Genomic DNA, 18,539 nt, shown 5'->3' with positions numbered 1-18,539 from the left:
ATAAGTGTTCCCTTTCCCTCAACTTCACAGGCATGTGTATCAAGAGCAACCTGCAGCATCCCTTATCCCGTCAGAGTACATGCAGAGTCCTACTCCTAACTTCACCAATGGGAGAGCTGCAGGAGTGCCCTACGCCAATGGAAACGGCATGAATGGGAACGTCTACAATGGCAGTATGAATGGAGGTAGCATGAATGGAGGTAGCGCCATCGGAAGTAGTATGAGTGGCTACACTGGCAATGGTTACAACGGAAATGGCTACAATGGAAACGGCTACAATGGCAATGGCAACGGTAATGGATTGGAGCAATATGTCCGGAGACGTGTTCTTCCTCCTACTCCTGCAGGTAATCATCACATCGTCACAGTCTTTCTCCTCAACACCAGTGGAATCAGTAGAAGTAGAAACACCCAGTGACAGTCTTAATACATTTCCATGTATTTTCCCTTCCAGGTCGTAAGCCGCCCTCCTTTAACATCCAGTGTCTGAGGGCACAGCATAGCGTGGATGACATCCCCATCCCTGGCACGTACGAGAGTAACTCACCCCCATGCAGATCCAGACTGGTAAGACACAGACACATGCAAAAGAATAGTAATCCAATGCTCACATGAATCAGAGAGACATTTTGATTTGGTACCAAATTTGGAATGTGGAATTGAAAGCTGTTGAATGTAATAATAGAAATCAAGATTTTACTCATTGTCCTTTTGGTGTTGTCCTCCATCCTCCTCCAGACCCTTGACTCCCGCCGCAGCAGTGTCTCCTCCATGTCCTCGGCCTCCTGGGCCAACAATGGAGGAGGACCTGCAGGGTCGACACCAGGAGCAGGGGTGTCAGCAGCATCATCAGCAGCAGCAAAGAGAGGGCGTCTGCTCTACGCCCCTCTGATGCTGGTGGATGAGGCCAGGGGCACCCAGCAGGTGTGGGGAGACAGGACCCAGGCCACCTCCAGTCTCCCTGCTATTGCAACCAGGCCCAGTGGCTGGTACCCTGGAGCCCCGACACTCCCTGTGCCCACGCCCCAGAACAGGAGCTACACCAATGGCAGGGTGCCCTCCCAGATCAGCCAGAGCCTCATAGAGAAGGGCAGTGCAGACAGCCTGGTGGAATCGGTAAGTGATGGATGAAATACGATGTCCTGATGAGAGTAAGATAAAAGTCCCAAGGCTACATACTGCTTAGGATATACGGTACTTCATCAGGGTAATAGTGAGTGGAGAAGTCAAGTGCACTACAAGCCTCAGTAATTCACCTCAAAAATAGCTTTCCTGCGGAATTTCTATGAATTTCAATTTCCCGAAGTTAGTCAGTGATTTACACCCCATGAAAGTTCCTCTATTAGAGTGTTTATGAATATTCAATAAACACTTGTATGCTGTAGGTGGTTGAGAGAGAGATTTGTGTTCACTGTTTCACAACACTCCTTACTCTCCCACAGATCCTGATATCGGAAGGCTTGGGCCTCTATGCAAGAGACCCAAAGTTTGTGAACTTCGCCAAGCGAGAGATCGCGGACGCATGTAACATGACCATTGATGAGATGGAGAACGCAGCTACAGACCTGCTGACCCGTTCGGCGGGCCAGCCAATAGGACGCTTCGAGGAGGAGCTGGCTGACGAGATGAACTGTGTGATTTCCTACTGAGAATAGAGAGAGGAAACAGAGAGGAAGGGAGGGGAGAGGAAGGGAGGGGAGAGGGAGGGAGGGCAACGAGATAGAGCTTTGTCTCCATCAAAATGGGGGTAAGAATGATGCAGCAAGCTATTGATCTTAGAAAACTGTCAATGTCTCTTTGATCAGGGTATTTTTCTTTTCCAGATCTTCTCAGGTAATTTTTCTTTGTTGAAAGCATCAGTGTGTCTTGAACAAGAGTCTGAAATAACCAGACTAAATTTAACAGCATATACATAGAGCAACTATTGAGGTTTGGCCACAATACACTTTAAAAGTTATTCCAATGTAAGAGTGCACTGTACTATAGCCTTCCGAACGTGATTACAATTCTTATTCTGCTATGAAGTATTTATCGCTATTTCAAAAGCGGCATTTTTGCCTTGTATTTCTATTTTGTACTGAACTTGATTTGCTGTCACTTTATGTACCCCCAAATCATACAATCACCCTGCTAAGACCGTAGAAAAATATTAAAAGCAGGCATAAATCCAACAAATGAATAAACACCTTGTCTATTGTGCAAGTCAGCTCCAGTTGTAACCATAGATCATGAAACAGGGTTTGTGTGTGTCATGTCAGTTGCCCAATGAAGCATTAGCCTAGCATTAGCATTAGACATTTGAACCATGTCATTAATAATTATATAAACAGAAATGCCACAGAAGATTCTCATGACAGTCATCTTAATCTTCCTCAGTGATAATTAGTATTTATGTACATATATGGTCAAGAGGAAAGCAACTTGTAAACGTAATAATAACAATTGTTAGTTTTGTTTTATTGTGACTGCTAATACTTTGAAATGTCAGGTATTTCTGTGTGTACATTAATAAAGTGTCATGTGTTTTTCTCAAAGTTGTAATGCAGTTCATTTAGTGAGTCTGGAATTCAGTCATTGCAGATAGTGGAGACGACTTTTATTAAATAACTGGTAAGAATGTAGTTATTTATAAACTGGTAAGCACTGTATATATCTAGATAATTATAGAGATTGTACAATTTCATGATTTTAAGGAACAAAAGAAACATGAATTACATAATGACTCATTAGTGCATTGGCAGATGGAGAACATCTGTGTTTCCTTGGACCACTCCATTCTACATTTAGAAACTCCTCTTTAATTACCATGGCAACACTTGGCTTAGTGGCTGATTTTCAGGTGTTATTGTTTTTCAGCAAGGAAGATAAATAAAGACTTACAAGGCTGGCCATGGTCAGCGCCCACTTAAACTAGGCTACTGGAGTTCTTGTTTGATTTCTCACATCATGAGCAGCCTGAAAGCTGATACAAAAATACTGTATTATAAGCACATAGAATATAATTCAATAGGTGTATTAGGCTATTTTAGATCCGTTGTCTGGGATGTTGGTGTACGTGACAATAAAACAAAATGTTAGTAGGCTTAATAGTATCAAACAGTGTGAAATGGTTTATAGATGTATGAGCGTCAAACTGAAGCCCTGAAGCTTAGACTTGTTGGCAGTGCAGCTCGATTGTTTCTACAATATAATGAAATGTAAAACCTGCCCAGTGCCCACCTAACCAACGTAGTAAAAGACGTATGCATGCACACATTGGTGTAGTCTCTCTGTTATCCCTGTGGCAATCTCTGTAGTCCCCTAGAATAATGCAGCCATATGATTGGCCAAGCTGTCGAGCTCGTCATCACTCTATGTCCAATGACTTCTCTGACGTCTTTACGCTCCAGATGTCCTCGACGAGTTTGTGACGTAATACAGCTATTCCCATCTCTTTACCCTTGTCCCCCCGTGGGCTGTTTAGGATGTAACGCCTCCCTCCCTCCACCCCTCTGATCCTCTTATCTACAAGCAGGCGGCCAAGATGGATGTTGTGAACCAGGTAGGGCTCTGGGATGAAAATCAGCACTATCAAACATTGTTTTCATTTCATTTAAATATCTGATAAGCCATCATTTGGCATTCCTGCAGAATGCGCACTTTGACACAAGCGTTTTGGGGGGAAACAATATACCATCATTATAACAGGGGAGAGGGAACGCTGTAATTGTAAAGCGGCGGACGGTTAGTCTGAAATGCAGTGCTTTCAGTGGTCGTCTCATGTGAACGAATTGCCGAGCACTGAGCGCAAAACACCGCAATACAGGCGTGATAGATTGCATGTGGTTTAGCCAATTTTGCACCAGCAGTGGACTGGTGCAGTGGAGCGGTTGGCTCATAAATAGACCATGGTCCAACAGTCCAAAGAATTGAACAAGATACTATGCGCAATTTGTCTTTAACAGCATTTCAAAACACGCAGACAAATAGGCTCAACACATCCTGGCTATTAGTTGAGGTGACAGCTATTGGTTGTAGGATAGCAGAGATAATTGCTCTGCACTGCATACAGTCACTGCTATTTAACTAATAGAATCGTTGACTGAATGTATTTTGAGGGGGTTATTTGTCTCTTAGTCTATCTATGAAGCCTATGTGGTCTGTGCAGAGTAGCCTATGTCAGAGGGTGGAAAGGAGAGTGTAAATCAAGAGGAATAGCGACTGACCCTATTTAATCAATACCGCAACATAGCGAGGATTATTATAGGCCTATCAATTTATGAGGGGCGGCAGACCGACCGGGGGTTAAAAGTAAAATATTCCGAGGTGAATCGATAGGCTATGGCTTCAGTGCGGCGCTCACAGACCGACACACCGCCTTCATTTGCGACTGATGTGTCGCATTCACCCGCACATGGCAAGGCTTTACAAATTATAGCAAAAACTAAGGGCCCACCCGGGTGACTCGAGATTTTCGTTCTGTCTTAATTCCTAGTAGAGTGCTTGTTTGTCAAGCGTTGGCGAACAGAGAAACATGTGGGATAAGCAGCTTTGTCTAATTTTAATACTGTCTGTCTCTCTCTCTCGCTCCCGCTCTCGCTCTCGCTCTGTCTCTCTTCCGCTCTCTCTCGTCTCCCCTAAACGATGTGTGCTTTGTCACCCGGCCTGTCGCCCCCAAGTCAAATAATAAAATTACTGTCGCCTACTAGCCTTTTGTGATGACCATGCGAACAAATGACAGCATGAGAAAGATTATTGTATCACCGCTTCAGCTGCAAACTGTAGGGTAAAAACAGATATGCTGACAATTCATGTAGGCGACAGTAGGCATACACACTACAAACATTCAAAAGATCATTCGAGTCTGTCAGATAACCTGTGTGTCCTATTGATTGATTGTGCGCACGGCTTATGATTGTGATTTAATATGTTTAGAATCTAAGCTGTTCGACAAATTCTGAAGACAATGTTGATTGTTGATTTCTGTGTTGACAGTTGGTGGCCACCGGGCAGTTCACCATAATCAAACAGCCTTTAGGATTTATGAAAATCCTACAATGGGTAAGTTACCGTTTTCATACAATGTTTCATTATTTGGTTTATGATGGGAGTGAGCGTGTGAGATGTCATGGTAAGTGCGCGCACGTATCCTTTCTGCGCGCATGCGTGGGTGTGGAAGTCTACGGAGAGTATTACGTAGGACTATTGCACGCATACAATCTGACTGTGATGGTTTCAACCAATACACTTAAAAGCTATAAATGATAGGCCTATATATTATGCTATAGGTAGGCCCTGTTATAGTGATGTTGTGTCCCTGTACCGTGTCAGAACGTGTCCTTCTGTCACGCAGAGGTCAGAAAAAGCTACGTGAATCTTTGTGTTCGTGACGACAGACAAGCAGCGCGAGGGGAATGGAACTGCCCATCCTCCCACTCGCTGCTGCTACTCGGTCACCACCGGCAAGCAGGTCTCTTGAAAGTTCGACGTCGTTTCAGTGATACCGTGTTACTGTAATTCGATCATGGTCTGGTAACTGTAACAAATCTATGTTCAAACCATCCAGCCCACTATTTCTGTCTCCTCTCCTGTGGAGTTTGTTGTGTAGGCCTATCTGATTCACCAGATGGTTAACTCACAACACCTTAGCCTTTTGACCTGTAATCTATTTTGTGACCACCTCTCATGCATTTGGATGTAGTTACTATTGTTGCTTTTTTAGGAGTTGTGTAGTTGCTCCCTCTAAGGGCTAATCACAGTGTTGCCTTTTATTTTTCACTACAGTTTCATGTTTTGGAAGTGGCACATAACGATTAAGTATAGGCCTACACCTAACTTTAACCTGGGGAGTAGTGGCCATTGGCGTTGCTGCAGCATTGCCTGAAACAGGTGCTGTCCATGGTCAGGGGTTCTGAAATGTCAAATTGTTGGGTTTCAATTGAGTGCTATCCATGGTGCTGAATCTGAATCGCTGCTATAACCGCTATTTGCTTGTCTGTTTACCTTTACAATTCTTCATGTTACAAAGTCACCACAATGCTCTATATTATACATCTGGACTATTTGTTGTATTGTGCTGCAACATGACAATCTTTGATGGGCAATTCATGATGAATCTGTGATAAAGCGTTCCACACGCCAATGTCACAAAATGTACTTCAGATCCACATCAAGTTTCTTCATTCTTGATGTTCTCTTTTTTCTCTTTATTCAGTAACACAGTGTGACCCCTCTGCCAAAGTGTTTTGTGCCAAGGGCTAGATGTATTCCTCTATGTAGATTTCTACAAAGAGGAGTCTCATTGAATCTCACTGTCTCCCTCTCAGAATAATGATGTAAAGCAGAAATTACTGTAATAATTTGGACAAAATATGAATGTACTGTGTACTATGTACATAATTTGTAATTAGGAACACCTCTCCAGTACATCTTTGCCACTTCTTTCTCAACTATTTGACATTACAGCATCAGAACTAGGACATGCTCTCTCTCACACACACACACACACACACACACACACACACACACACACACACACGCTGACAATACACAGTTATTAGTCACCACTGACTCACACACATTGTCGCTAAACAGATCAGATCAATGTATGCCCTCATTGAGGAAGGTAAAATAAATGACATCGCTTCCTTCCATGTTCCATTTTGACTCACTTTGGTAGAATGCCATGACGATTGGTTGATTGAAAGAATAGGATTAATTTATGAGAAGACACATACACCGACAAACAAAAAGCAACATCAGGATATTAACAGAAGATACCCAAACAATGTTCTACTCTAATTCACAGCAGGGCAGAATAACACAGGGCAGCAGAGACTGAGAGGACAGATCTGACAGCATGACTTTGTCTATAGTCCTTCCCCGGGGGACTGCTAGTGCTTGAACATCACATCACTGCTTCTCTGGGTCACATGGTTAACAAACCTCCATGGCTGCAGCAGCACACAGGCAGAAGACCAGAGCATTCTACCCATTTACAAGTCACATGTAGCTCCTAGGTTGCATTACATTCATTTACGATAGCCCTACCTAAAATCTCGGAAACCCGGAACAAAAATCTTGCGTAATTACATCAGATGCTCGATTATGTTCTGGGGGTAGATGTATAAGAAAATATACTAATGAGACTAGCGAAGTCTCCACCCCCCTAAACGGAAATTCTCAGCCAAACAACCCGCCCCACTTCCCAAAAACATTCAGCTTGAAATCATTGCTTGAAATCATTGCTTGAAATCCCCGCCCCCACTTTAAGCACCACCGTCACCCAATCCTGACACGTCCAACTAACCAGTGACGGAAAACCAAAGCACCGGAACTACTGTGGCTCATTAGTCGCCTCATCCAAGTCTTTTGACAGACCTTACCATACTATTTATGTTACGTAGTCTGTCCACGACAGATTAGCCTACCTATAATCATACGTCATGTCAGTTCATTCATATGGCAATACAGTACCTGTACAGTACACACACACCTTGCTGTTCCTGATTTTCAGTGTGTGTGTCTGATGGATTTGAAGGTCACATGGGTGTTTTTGGTTTGAATTATTAATCTTCTGAAAGCAGAAGTCCTAGGGTGTTGCCCTCTGTAGTAAAGCGAGATAAATGGCCTGTCATTAAACCCTAGATGCTTCTTATTTGTAGTATGTACGGAAAAATATATGTTTGTGATTTAGGATGCTCAACCCTGTTTTGTGTTTCTTTGAGCATGAATCGATGATGATACATGCCTGTGCTTGTAATCAGCTATGTATGTATGTATGTGTGTGTGTGTGTGTGGGTGTGTGTGTGAGAGAGAGAGAGAGAGAGAGAGAGAGAGAGAGAGAGAGAGAGGGAGAGAGAGAGAGAAAAAAAAAAAAAAAAAGAGAGAGAGAGAGAGAGAGAGAGAGAGAGAGAGAGAGAGAGAGAGAGAGAGAGAGAGAGAGAGAGAGAGAGAGAGAGAGAGAGAGAGAGAGAGAGAGAGAGAGAGAGAGAGAGAGAGAGAGAGAGAGAGAGAGAGAGAGAGAGAGAGAGAGAGAGAGAGAGAGAGAGAGAGAGAGAGAGAGAGAGTGTGCGTGTGTATGACTCATTGCTGTTGTACTCTCTCTTGGGAGCTGTGTGCTGACAAAGCCTAGTTTTGATTGATGATGGGAGACACATCGAAATCTCCCCAAACGAACCTAAAGCTGTAGAGAGAGTGGTTAACCACTGTGTCTACCATAACAACATCCTGCCCCAGGTTATGCTTGTGAAAGAGGGTTATTGTGTCTTACCCTGGGATTTACAGTTAACTGCTCAGTTTACATATTTGCTTTACTGATTCACTCAGTACATTGTTGTACTGTAAGACCAGTTTTCATACTGTGTGGTCAATACATTAACAGAGCTGGACTTCAATTGAACTATCTATTGAATTGATAATAATGTATCCCTCATCTGTAACAGTCTGGCCAGTACAGATGAACAGTTAATCAAATGGCTACCTGGACTATTTACATTGACCCCCTTTTTTTTATGCTGCTGCTACTCGCTGTTTATTATCTATGCAAAGTCACTTTACCCCTACCTATATGTACGTATGACCTCAATTACCTGAAATAACTCGTAACCCTGCACATTAACTCGGTACCAGTACCCACTCCTTATTGTTATTTTATTGTGTTATTTTTTAATACTTTAGTTTATTTAGCAAATATTTTCTCACTCTGCACCGTTCATTAAGGACTTGTAAGTAAGCATTTCACGGTAAGGTCTGCACCTGTTGTATTCGGCACATGTGAGAAATTAAATTTGATTTGATTTGAGTTTTCTATAAGTGGTTACAGGTGTTGCTCATCAAAGCTGCTGATTGTAGGAGTGTATATGGTAAGGAGTTTATATGTTAAACCTTTTCAGACTTATTGCCAGGGCTCCCTGCCCACTCCCCTGCCCCTAGCTTAGAGGAGATGTGATTGGTTGAAGCTGTTAGTTCCATCACACTTTGGGTTATTGCCAAACTCTGCGGCAGAAAGAAGCTTGAGAGCATACATAGAGTACTTACATGTTGATGGCTAGACTTGTGGTCCTACAACGTCCATTTATGCTCATGTATCAATCAATGTCTTAACTTCAGTTATCCATTTACCCAAGTTTATTTAGGAATACCTGTGGTTTCAGTCTTGTCTGAATCAGCTATCAAATCTGATAAGCAGGTATTTATAAACAACGCTGATTCTAACTCAGAGAGTGTGTGTACTCATGTTTTTTTTGTTGGGGGGGAGATCAGCTTTAATATTGCAGATAGATTGTGGCTTCCATCAATGTAATTGTCTGCATCATTTCCGATCCCCCATATATATATATTTTTAATATACAGTACCAGTCAAAAGTTTGGACACACCTACTCATTCAAGGGTTTTTCTTTATTTTGACTATTTTCTACATTGTAGAATAGTGAAGACATCAAAACTATGAAATAATACATATGGAATCATGTAGTAACCAAAAAAGTGTTAAACAGATCTAAATATATTTTATATTTGAGATTCTTCAAATAGCCACCCTTTGCCTTGATGACAGCTTTGCACGCTCTTGGCATTCTCTCAACCAGCTTCACATGGAATGCTTTTCCAATGGTCTTGAACGAGTTCCCACATATGCTGAACACTTGTTGGCTGCTTTTCCTTCACTCTATCACGTTTCAGGAGAAGACCCAGATGCAGACAGTGTCGAAGTAACAAACGTTTATTACAAAAACAGGGGGAAGGCAAACGACAGGTCAAGGGCAGGCAGAGGTCAATAATCCAGGGTGGTGTGACAAGGTACAGAACGTCAGGCAGGCTCAGGGTCAGGGCAGGCAGAATGGTCAAAACAGAGAAAACTAGAAAACAGGAACTTGAAAAAGACAGGAGCAAGGGGAAAAACGCTGGAAGGCTTGACAAAACAAAACGAACTGGCAACAGACAAACAGAGAACACAGGTATAAATACACTGGGGAATATGGGCGACACCTGGAGGGGGGTGGAGACGATCACAAAGACAGGTGAAACAGATAGGGTTGTGACACACTCTGCCGTCCGACTCATCCCAAACCATCTCAATTGGGTTGAGGTCGGGGGATTGTGGAGGCCAGGTCATCTGATGCAGCACTCATCACTCTCCTTCTTGGTAAACTAGCCCTTACAAAGCCTGGAGGTGTGTTGGGTCATTGTCCTGTTGAAAAACAAATCATAGTCCCACTAAGCCCACACCAGATGGGATGGTGTATCGCTGCAGAATGCTGTGGTAGCCATGCTGGTTAAGTGTGCCTTGAATTCTAAATAAATCACAGACAGTGTCACCAGCAAAGCACCCCCACACCATAACACCTCCTCCTCCATGCTTTACGGTGGGAACTACACATGCGGAGATCATCCGTTCACCCACACCACATCTCACAAAGACACTGTGGTTGGAACCAAAAATCTCAAATTTGGACCAGACCAAAGGACAGATTTCCACCGGTCTAATGTCCATTGCTCTAGTTTCTTGGCCCAAGCAGGTCTCTTCTTCTTCTTGGTGTCCTTTAGTAGTGGTTTCTTTACAGCAATTCGACCATGAAGGTCTGATTCACACAGTCCCCTCTGAACAGTTGATGTTGAGATGTGTCTGTGACTTGAACTCTGTGAAGCATTTATTTGGGCTGCAACTTATCCTCTGCAGCAGAGGTAAATCTGGGTCTTCCATTCTGTGGCGGTCCTCATGAGGGCCAGTTTCTTCATAGTGCTTGATGGTTTTTGCGACTGCACTTGAAGAAACGTTCAAAGTTCTTAAATGTTCCGTATTGACTGACCTTCATGTCTTAAAGTAATGATGGAGTCTCGTTTCTCTTTGCTTATTTGAGCTGTTCTTGCCATAATATGGACTTGGTCTTTTACCAAATAGGGCTATCTTCTGTATACCTCCCCTACCTTGTCACAACACAACTGATTGGCTCAAACGCATTAAGAAGGAAAGAAATTACACAAATTAACTTTTAAGAAGGCACACCTGTTAATTGAAATGCATTCCAGGTGACTACCTCATGAAGCTGGTTGAGAGAATGCCAAGAGTGTGCAAAGCTGTCATCAAGGCAAAGGGTGGCTATTTGTCATGACTTCCTCCAAGGCTGCCTCCTCTCCTTGTTCGGGCAGGCTTCGGCGTTCGTCGTCACCGGCCTTCTAGCCACTGCCGCTCCTCATCTCATCATTCCATTTGTTTTGTCTTGTTTATTACACACACCTGGTTCATATCCCCTCATCAGTACATATATATATACAGTGGCTTGCGAAAGTATTCACCCCCCTTGGCATTTTTCCTCTTTTGTTGCCTTACAACCTGGAATTAAAATGGATTTTTGGGGGGTTTGTATCATTTGATTTACACAACATGCCTACCATTTTGAGGATGCAAAATATTTTTTCTTGTGAAACAAACAAGAAATAAGACAAAAAAACAGAACTTGAGCGTACATAACTATTCACCCCCCCAAAGTCAATACTTTGTAGAGCCACCTTTTGCAGCAATTACTGCTGCAAGTTTCTTTGGGTATGTCTCTATTAGCTTGGCACATCTAACCACTGGGATTTTTGCCCATTCTTCAAGGCAAAACTGCTCCAGCTCCTTCAAGTTGGATGGGTTCTGCTGGTGTACAGCAATCTTTAAGTCATACCACAGATTCTCAATTGGATTGAGGTCTGGGCTTTGACTAGGCCATTCCAATACATTTAAATGTTTCCCTTAAACCACTTGAGTGTTGCTTTAGCAGTATGCTTAGCAGTATGCGTCCCAGTCTGAAATCTCTGGAAGACTGAAACAGGTTTCCCTGTATTTAGCGCCATCCATTATTCCTTCAATTCTGACCAGTTTCCCAGTTCCTGCTGATGGAAAACATCCCCACAGCATGACGCTGCCACCACCATGCTTCACTGTGGGGATGGTGTCCTCGGGGTGATGAGAGCCAAACATAGTGTTTTCCTTGATGGACAAAAGTATCAATTTTAGTCTCATCTGACCAGAGTACCTTCTTCCATATGTTTGGGGAGTCTCCCACATGCCTTTTGGCGAACACCAAACGTGTTTGCTTATTTCTTTCTTTTAGCAATTGCTTTTTCTGGCCACTCTTCCGTAAAGCCCAGCTCTGTGGAGTGTATGGCTTAAAGTGGTCCTATGGACAGATACTTCAATCTCCGCTGTGGAGCTTTGCAGCTCCTTCAGGGTTATCTTTGGTCTCTTTGTTGCCTCTCTGATTAATGCCCTCCTTGCCTGGTCCGTGAGTTTTGGTTGGCGGCCCTCTCTTGGCAGGTTTGTTGTGGTGCCATATTCTTTCAATTTTTTTATAATGGATTTAATGTTGCTCCGTGGGATGTTCAAAGTTTCGGATACATTATTTATTTTTTAGAATTTTTTGAAAAAAGTTATTTTTTTTATTTCACTTCACCAATTTGGACTATTTTGTGTATGTCCATTACATGAAATCCATATAAAAATCAATTTAAATTACAGGTTGTAATGCAACAAAATGGGAAAAATGCCATGGGGGATGAATACTTTGGCAAGGCACTGTAAGTGTTCCCTCTGCCCCCTTGTCTTTGTGTGTGATTGTTTATTGTCGAGGAGAGAGAAGCTCGGTGGAGCTCCGTGTATTTTGTATCGCCGGGAATATTCCCTGTGTGCTTTGTATTTTCTAGTGCGCCTGTTTTGCGCACTGAGGTGTTTTTACGCATTACTGCGTAATTCTGTGGTTCAGAATAAATCCTGTTATTCTGTGATGTACCCTCCTGCGCCTGACTCCTTCAAAATTACCTCATCACACTATTTGAAGAATCTCAAATATAAAATATATTTTCATTTGTTTAACACTTTTTTGGTTACTACATGATTCCATATGTGTTATTACATTTTTCCCCCAATTTTTTAAAAGCAATTTTGGTCTTTAATGCAGGGCCGACAGACAAGTTCCTTTGCTTTTATGCATGTGTGCTTGTGTTTGTGCATGTTTGAATAGTGGTAGTGAATTTATGTGAGAGCACTGCAACATTTACCATGTCAGTGGGAACCTCCCTGTGCCCCCTCCCCCCTCTATGCTCAATGTTGCCAATAGCGTTACCATAGTATCTGACACTGTGTGCAGCCTGCCTCTGTCTCTCTTTCTTCAACATCTTTCCATCATTCCTTTGCCCTTTTTTTTTACCTCAACCTCTTGTTAGTGAAACCGTAGTCAAATTGGTAACACTTAACATTAAGGTATATGTTATGAAGGATTTATAAAGGGTTTACAAGTAGTTAGATTAAACACATAACATATTGGTTGAAATGTTGTGCTGCACCAGCAATAATAACAGCAATAATGGTGCAGTAATGCTTGTTGCAACCAGCAAATCAGTGTAAACAGACAATGCATCTTAATAAACCAGGCCTTGAAGTTCTTGTTTGTTGCAGATCAAGGAAAAGGATGATCATCTATGTTACTGTGTATGTGAGACTAGCTAAAATCTTACAAGAGGATCATTTGGCATATGTTGTGAACTTAGAGTAACTATGTTGAAAGATGTGGGAGAGCTAACTAGCCTGGTGCTAGATCTGCATGTTCTTCATACAAAAAGTCCTCCTTCCATCTTTCATGCATGCCTATATCCAATCTGTTTTGTTTTTCATGATCATCCCCTCCCCTCACACTCCTCTCCAATCATTATTAAAACCTGTTAATAAGGAGAGGAAGTGGAGGAGGTGTGACTGTGTTAGTGCTGTAGATATAAATGAGACAAGAGAATAATTTCTGTGTACCATGTGTACAGTTTTTCATCAATAGAGGAGTGTGGATGAATCTGTGTATATTTGAAGGCTTGGTGAAGCCATGTTGAAATATATTATGACTATTTAGAGCAATGTATTCCAGAGTATGAGAGCAGATTGGTATACGATAGGTGTGCGTGTATTTGCGCAGCTGCGCACACATGCGTCCATGCCTTTGTGTGTGTGTGTGTGTGTGTGTGTGTGTGTGTGTGTGTGTGTGTGTGTGTGTGTACAGTAGCCCTGTGCAGCGTCCTTTAGTGACAGATGGAGGTGGACCTCCGTCAGATTAATAGCCAGATTTTCCATCCAATCGGATCTGGCCTGCAGGGAAGGGAGGGTGTGGTAAAAATAGCTGGCTGTCTATTCTCCGATGTGTGAGAGTGTGTCTATGTGCACGCTCGTGTGTGTGTAAGAGAGTAGATAAGCGTTCACGTGCACAAGCGCTGGGTTACAGTACTGTAGTACTGTAGGACTTTAGCCTGGTACATAGAGTAGATCATCACTTATTTGGTCCAACCGGTAGTACATCCATATCAACCAAACATGTTGTTTTACATTTATTGTATTTTCTTTATACAAAAGTGCACAACTTTAGGTGTCAGAGTAACCATGGCAACAGGTGTAGCTCTGTAACGTGGCGATATAACCGCATTGATTTGCACTCTGGGTGCCTTTGTCAACAGCCTGCTGTGATTGGTGGAACATTGGAGTGCAGAAGACACAGCAGGTGGTGAAATTGTTCCGCCCCTTCTCTTTCACTTCCCTTTTACTTCGACGTGCTGTTTCTAACTCTTCTCATCTTCTCTTCCTCTCTCTGTATCTTTCAGATCTTTGCTATCTTTGCTTTCTCGACATGCGGCAGCTACTCTGGCATGTTCAAGATGAGTGTGGAGTGTAAAAACCGGTCAGAGAGTGACCTGAGCATTGAGGTGAAGTTTGAGTATCCATTCAGGTCAGTATGCCTAATCAGTCACACATAACCCCCTGAACCCGCACAAATATGGTTTGTCTGTCATTTTTACAGTACCACTGGGCTGCAAACGTCAGGGGTGGAACATTAATCTATATTAAACTATGTTAACCCAATTTGATGTCTCTCTTCCTCTCTCTCTCTCTCTGTCTACCATCTTCCCTTGTCCTTGCCAGGCTACATCAGGTGTACTTCGATGCCCCAACCTGTAAGGGGGAAAGCCCTGAGCGTCTGTTCCTGATCGGAGACTACTCCTCCTCAGCTGAGTTCTTTGTCACCGTCGGTGTCTTCTCCTTCCTCTACTCCATGGCAGCCCTTTCTGTGTACGTTTTCATTCTGGAGAAATACCGTGAAGGCTGCAAGGGAGCCCAGATTGTGAGTTTGTCTTTCGCTCTTCTTGTATCTAGTAGGCATATTCCATACCATATTCCACTACCTCTGCTACTATTACTAATATCCTAGTAATGATAATGATGATAATGATAATGATAATGATGATGATGATGATGATGAGATTGATTACGTTTCTGATGAGGACTTTCAGATTGATGATGATGAATATGTATGTTGCTAATGCTTTATAACTTGATGCTCCTCAGGACTTCGTCGTGACGTCTGTGTTCACCTTCTTCTGGCTGGTGGCTTCTTCTGCCTGGGCTAAAGGTCTGTCGGATGTGAAGGCAGCCACTGACCCAGACAAGGTCGTCTTACTGATCGAGGCCTGCGACGAACCGGAGAACCGCTGCCGTGAAGTCCACGACCCCGTGGTCTCTGGTCTCAACACATCTGTGGTACGTTTTTCAGGAATTCATTTCTAATGGTGTGTTTAGTAAAAGGATATGACAGAAAAACCCTGTACTACAACATATTGACTTCTTCTTCTTCTTTTTCCAATTCACCCCCCAGGCTTTTGGCTTCCTGAACCTGATCCTGTGGGGAGGAAACCTGTGGTTTGTGTTCAAGGAGACCGGCTGGATGGCAGCCTTCGGAGGCACATATGCACCTTCCCAGGAGAAGGCGCCTGCTCCAGAGTCCTTTGGCCAGGAAGGCTATGGGCAAGAGGGCTACGCACAGCAGGGGGACGCCTATGCCGGCACCCAGGGAGGCTACCAGCCCGACTATGGCCAGGGCGGCTACACCGAGGGAGGCGGAGACTATCAGCAGGGGGGATACGAACAACAGCCCACCTCCTTCGCCAATCAAATGTGAGCTGGTCCACCCTACAGCAGCTGGAAGATGGTGAGTGTCAATGCATATGATGGAGCAATACTGAGAATACAGAGTTAAACGACTGTGAGAAATACTGTAATAATGTTACTCTTCCAAAGGGAATGCAGACTGTGGCTTTATGACATCTTCATAAGCTTTATGTATACATTAGTTGTAATTTCTCTCTCTCTCTCCCTTTGTCTTTCTCTCTCTCTCTCTCTTTCTCTCTCTCTCTCTCTCTCTCTCTCTCTCTCTCTCTCTCTCTCTCTCTCTCTCTCTGTCTCTCTCTCTCTCTCTCTCTCTCTCTCTCTCTCCAGGGCCACCATGTGATTTGGGTGTGTGGTGCCTGACCACCATCCACAATTCCACACTCCTCTGTTTGTCTGTTTGTGCATCTGTGAGTTGACAAGAGGAGGGAGGGAGGGATGGAAGAAGGTGGGGTCTTGGGAGGGGAATTTAGCAACACCGTGTCCATTTGGGTTATTTTGGTGAGGGGGAAATGGGTCCTTACTGTAACATGCTGTTTCTTCTGTTGATGTGTTTAACTCTAGAAGACAACAGGGGATTGTCCGTTTGATCATATGAGGAAAAACTTGAATACAATATTTTAGAAAACTACAAAGATCTATCTTATATGGGAATAACACTTAAATGAAGGACAATAATGGTAGTAATATTTAACTTGGGAGAATGTATTTGTCTGTGCTGTGTAAATATCAACATATTAATATATAAATATATGTACACAGTTGAATAATTGTGTGCTCCATATTAGTTGTTATACAACAGATGTAGAGCACAGAGTTATTCAATTGTATTTACTTCAGTTCTGTTTAGGTCACAGTTCAACCCTCGTCGTTCTCTAATATTTATGTTGTGTGTTTATTTTATTTATATCCTTTATTATATCCTTTTTTCCCCTCAATTTTTATGTTTTTGTTTCTTCGTTTTCAGAATAGAGTTCCATCTTTTCTATTTTCTCACTGTGCTTTTTTATTTGTTCAACATTACTGAGTGAGTTTGAAGGGATAGAGCGGAATAGACGTGATGGCAAAGGATGAAGCCAAAAAAGAAAGCAAAAAGAACGATGAATTCAGAGAGCGAGTAGAGAAGAATGAGAGATGTGTTAGCAGTGATTTATGTGTTTAACATAGGTTACATTCATTACAACTTGTGTTCATTGTCTTTTATATTTTTCATCGAAATATTACTCAAGCAATGACTTACAGTCGTATGAAAAAGTTTGGGCACCCCTGACAATTTCCATGATTTCCATTTATAAATAATTGGGTGTTTGGATCAGCAATTTCATTTTGATCTCTCAAATAACTGATGGACACAGTAATATTTCAGTAGTGAAATTAGGTTCATTGGATTAACAGAACATGTTCAATATGCATCAAAATGGTGCATAGATTTGGGCACCCCAACAGAAAAATCACATCAATATATAGTAGAGCCTCCTTTTGCTAAAATAACAGCCTCTAGACGCTTCCTATAGCCTCTAATGAGTGTCTGGATTCTGGATGAAGGTATTTTGGAACATTCCTCCTTACAAAACATCTCCACTTCAGTTAGGTTTGATGGTTGCCGAGCATGGACAGCCCGCTTCAAATCATCCCACAGATTCTCAATGATATTCAGGTCTGGGGACTGGGATGGCCATTCCAGAACATTGTACTTGTTCCTCTGCATAAATGCCCGGGTAGATTTTGAGCAGTGTTTTGGGTCGTTGTCTTGTTGAAATATCCAGCCCCGGCGTAACTTCAACTTTGTGACTGATTCTTCAACATTATTCCCAAGAATCTGCTGATATTGAGTGGAATCCATGCGACCCTCAACTTTAACAAGATTCCCAGTACCGGCACTGGCCACACAGCCCCACAGCATGATGGAACCCCCACCACATTTTACTGTGGGTAGCAAGTGTTTTTCTTGGAACGCAGTGTTCTTTTGCCGCCATGCATAACGCCCCTCGTTATGACCAAATAACTCAAGCTTTGTTTCATCAGTCCACAGCACCTTATTTTAAAATGAAGCTGGCTTGTCCAAATGTGCGTTTGCATACCTCAAGCGACTCTGTTTGTGGCGTGTGTGCAGAAAAGGCATCTTCCGCATCACTCTCCGTACAGCTTCTCCTTGTGCAAAGTGCACTGAATTGTTGAACGATGCACAGTGACACCATCTGCAGCAAGATGATGTTGTAGGTCTTTGGAGGTGGTCTGTGGGCTGTTTTTGACCGTTCTCACCATCCTTCGCCTTTGCCTCTCCGATATTTTACTTGGCCTGCCACTTCTGGCCTTAACAAGAACTGTGCCTGTGGTCTTCCATTTCCTCACTATGTTCCTCACAGTGGACACTGACAGCTTACATCTCTGCGATAGCTTTTTGTAGCCTTCCCCTAAACCATAATGTTGAACAATCTTTGTTTTCAGGTCATTTGAGAGTTGCTTTGAGGCCCCCATGTTGCCACTCTTCAGAGGAGAGTCAAAGAGAACGACAACTTGCAATTGGCCACCTTAAATACCTTTTCTCATGATTGGATGCACTTGTCTATGAAGTTCAAGGCTTAATGAGCTCACCAAACCAAT

The 18,539-nt window shown here is 42.9% G+C and overlaps 2 protein-coding genes across 2 annotated transcripts in view; both read left to right on the top strand.

The window, feature by feature from the left end:
* LOC121546475 (voltage-dependent L-type calcium channel subunit alpha-1D-like) overlaps positions 1-2,770 on the top strand; it is a 30,395-nt gene extending 27,625 nt beyond the window's left edge. Inside the window, exons 43-46 of the mRNA XM_041857746.2 lie at positions 31-347; positions 455-567; positions 739-1,116; positions 1,443-2,770. Coding sequence (XP_041713680.1) covers positions 31-347; positions 455-567; positions 739-1,116; positions 1,443-1,649 — 1,015 coding nt within the window. The 3' untranslated portion in view covers positions 1,650-2,770. The remainder of the gene's footprint in view (positions 1-30; positions 348-454; positions 568-738; positions 1,117-1,442) is intronic.
* Positions 2,771-3,453: 683 nt separating this feature from the next.
* Positions 3,454-17,581, top strand: LOC121546696 (synaptophysin-like). The gene is made up of 7 exons (XM_041857926.2): positions 3,454-3,541; positions 4,975-5,040; positions 14,597-14,721; positions 14,916-15,114; positions 15,339-15,530; positions 15,646-15,978; positions 16,266-17,581. The coding sequence occupies exons 1-6, from the start codon at positions 3,524-3,526 to the stop codon at positions 15,946-15,948; spliced, it is 903 nt and encodes a 300-aa protein (XP_041713860.1). The 5' UTR covers positions 3,454-3,523; the 3' UTR covers positions 15,949-15,978; positions 16,266-17,581.
* The last annotated feature ends 958 nt before the right edge of the window (positions 17,582-18,539 follow it).

This window comes from Coregonus clupeaformis, chromosome 30 (genome assembly GCF_020615455.1).
Source record: "Coregonus clupeaformis isolate EN_2021a chromosome 30, ASM2061545v1, whole genome shotgun sequence".
Lineage (NCBI taxonomy): Eukaryota > Metazoa > Chordata > Actinopteri > Salmoniformes > Salmonidae > Coregonus > Coregonus clupeaformis.
This window is presented reverse-complemented; position numbering and strand designations above follow the sequence as displayed.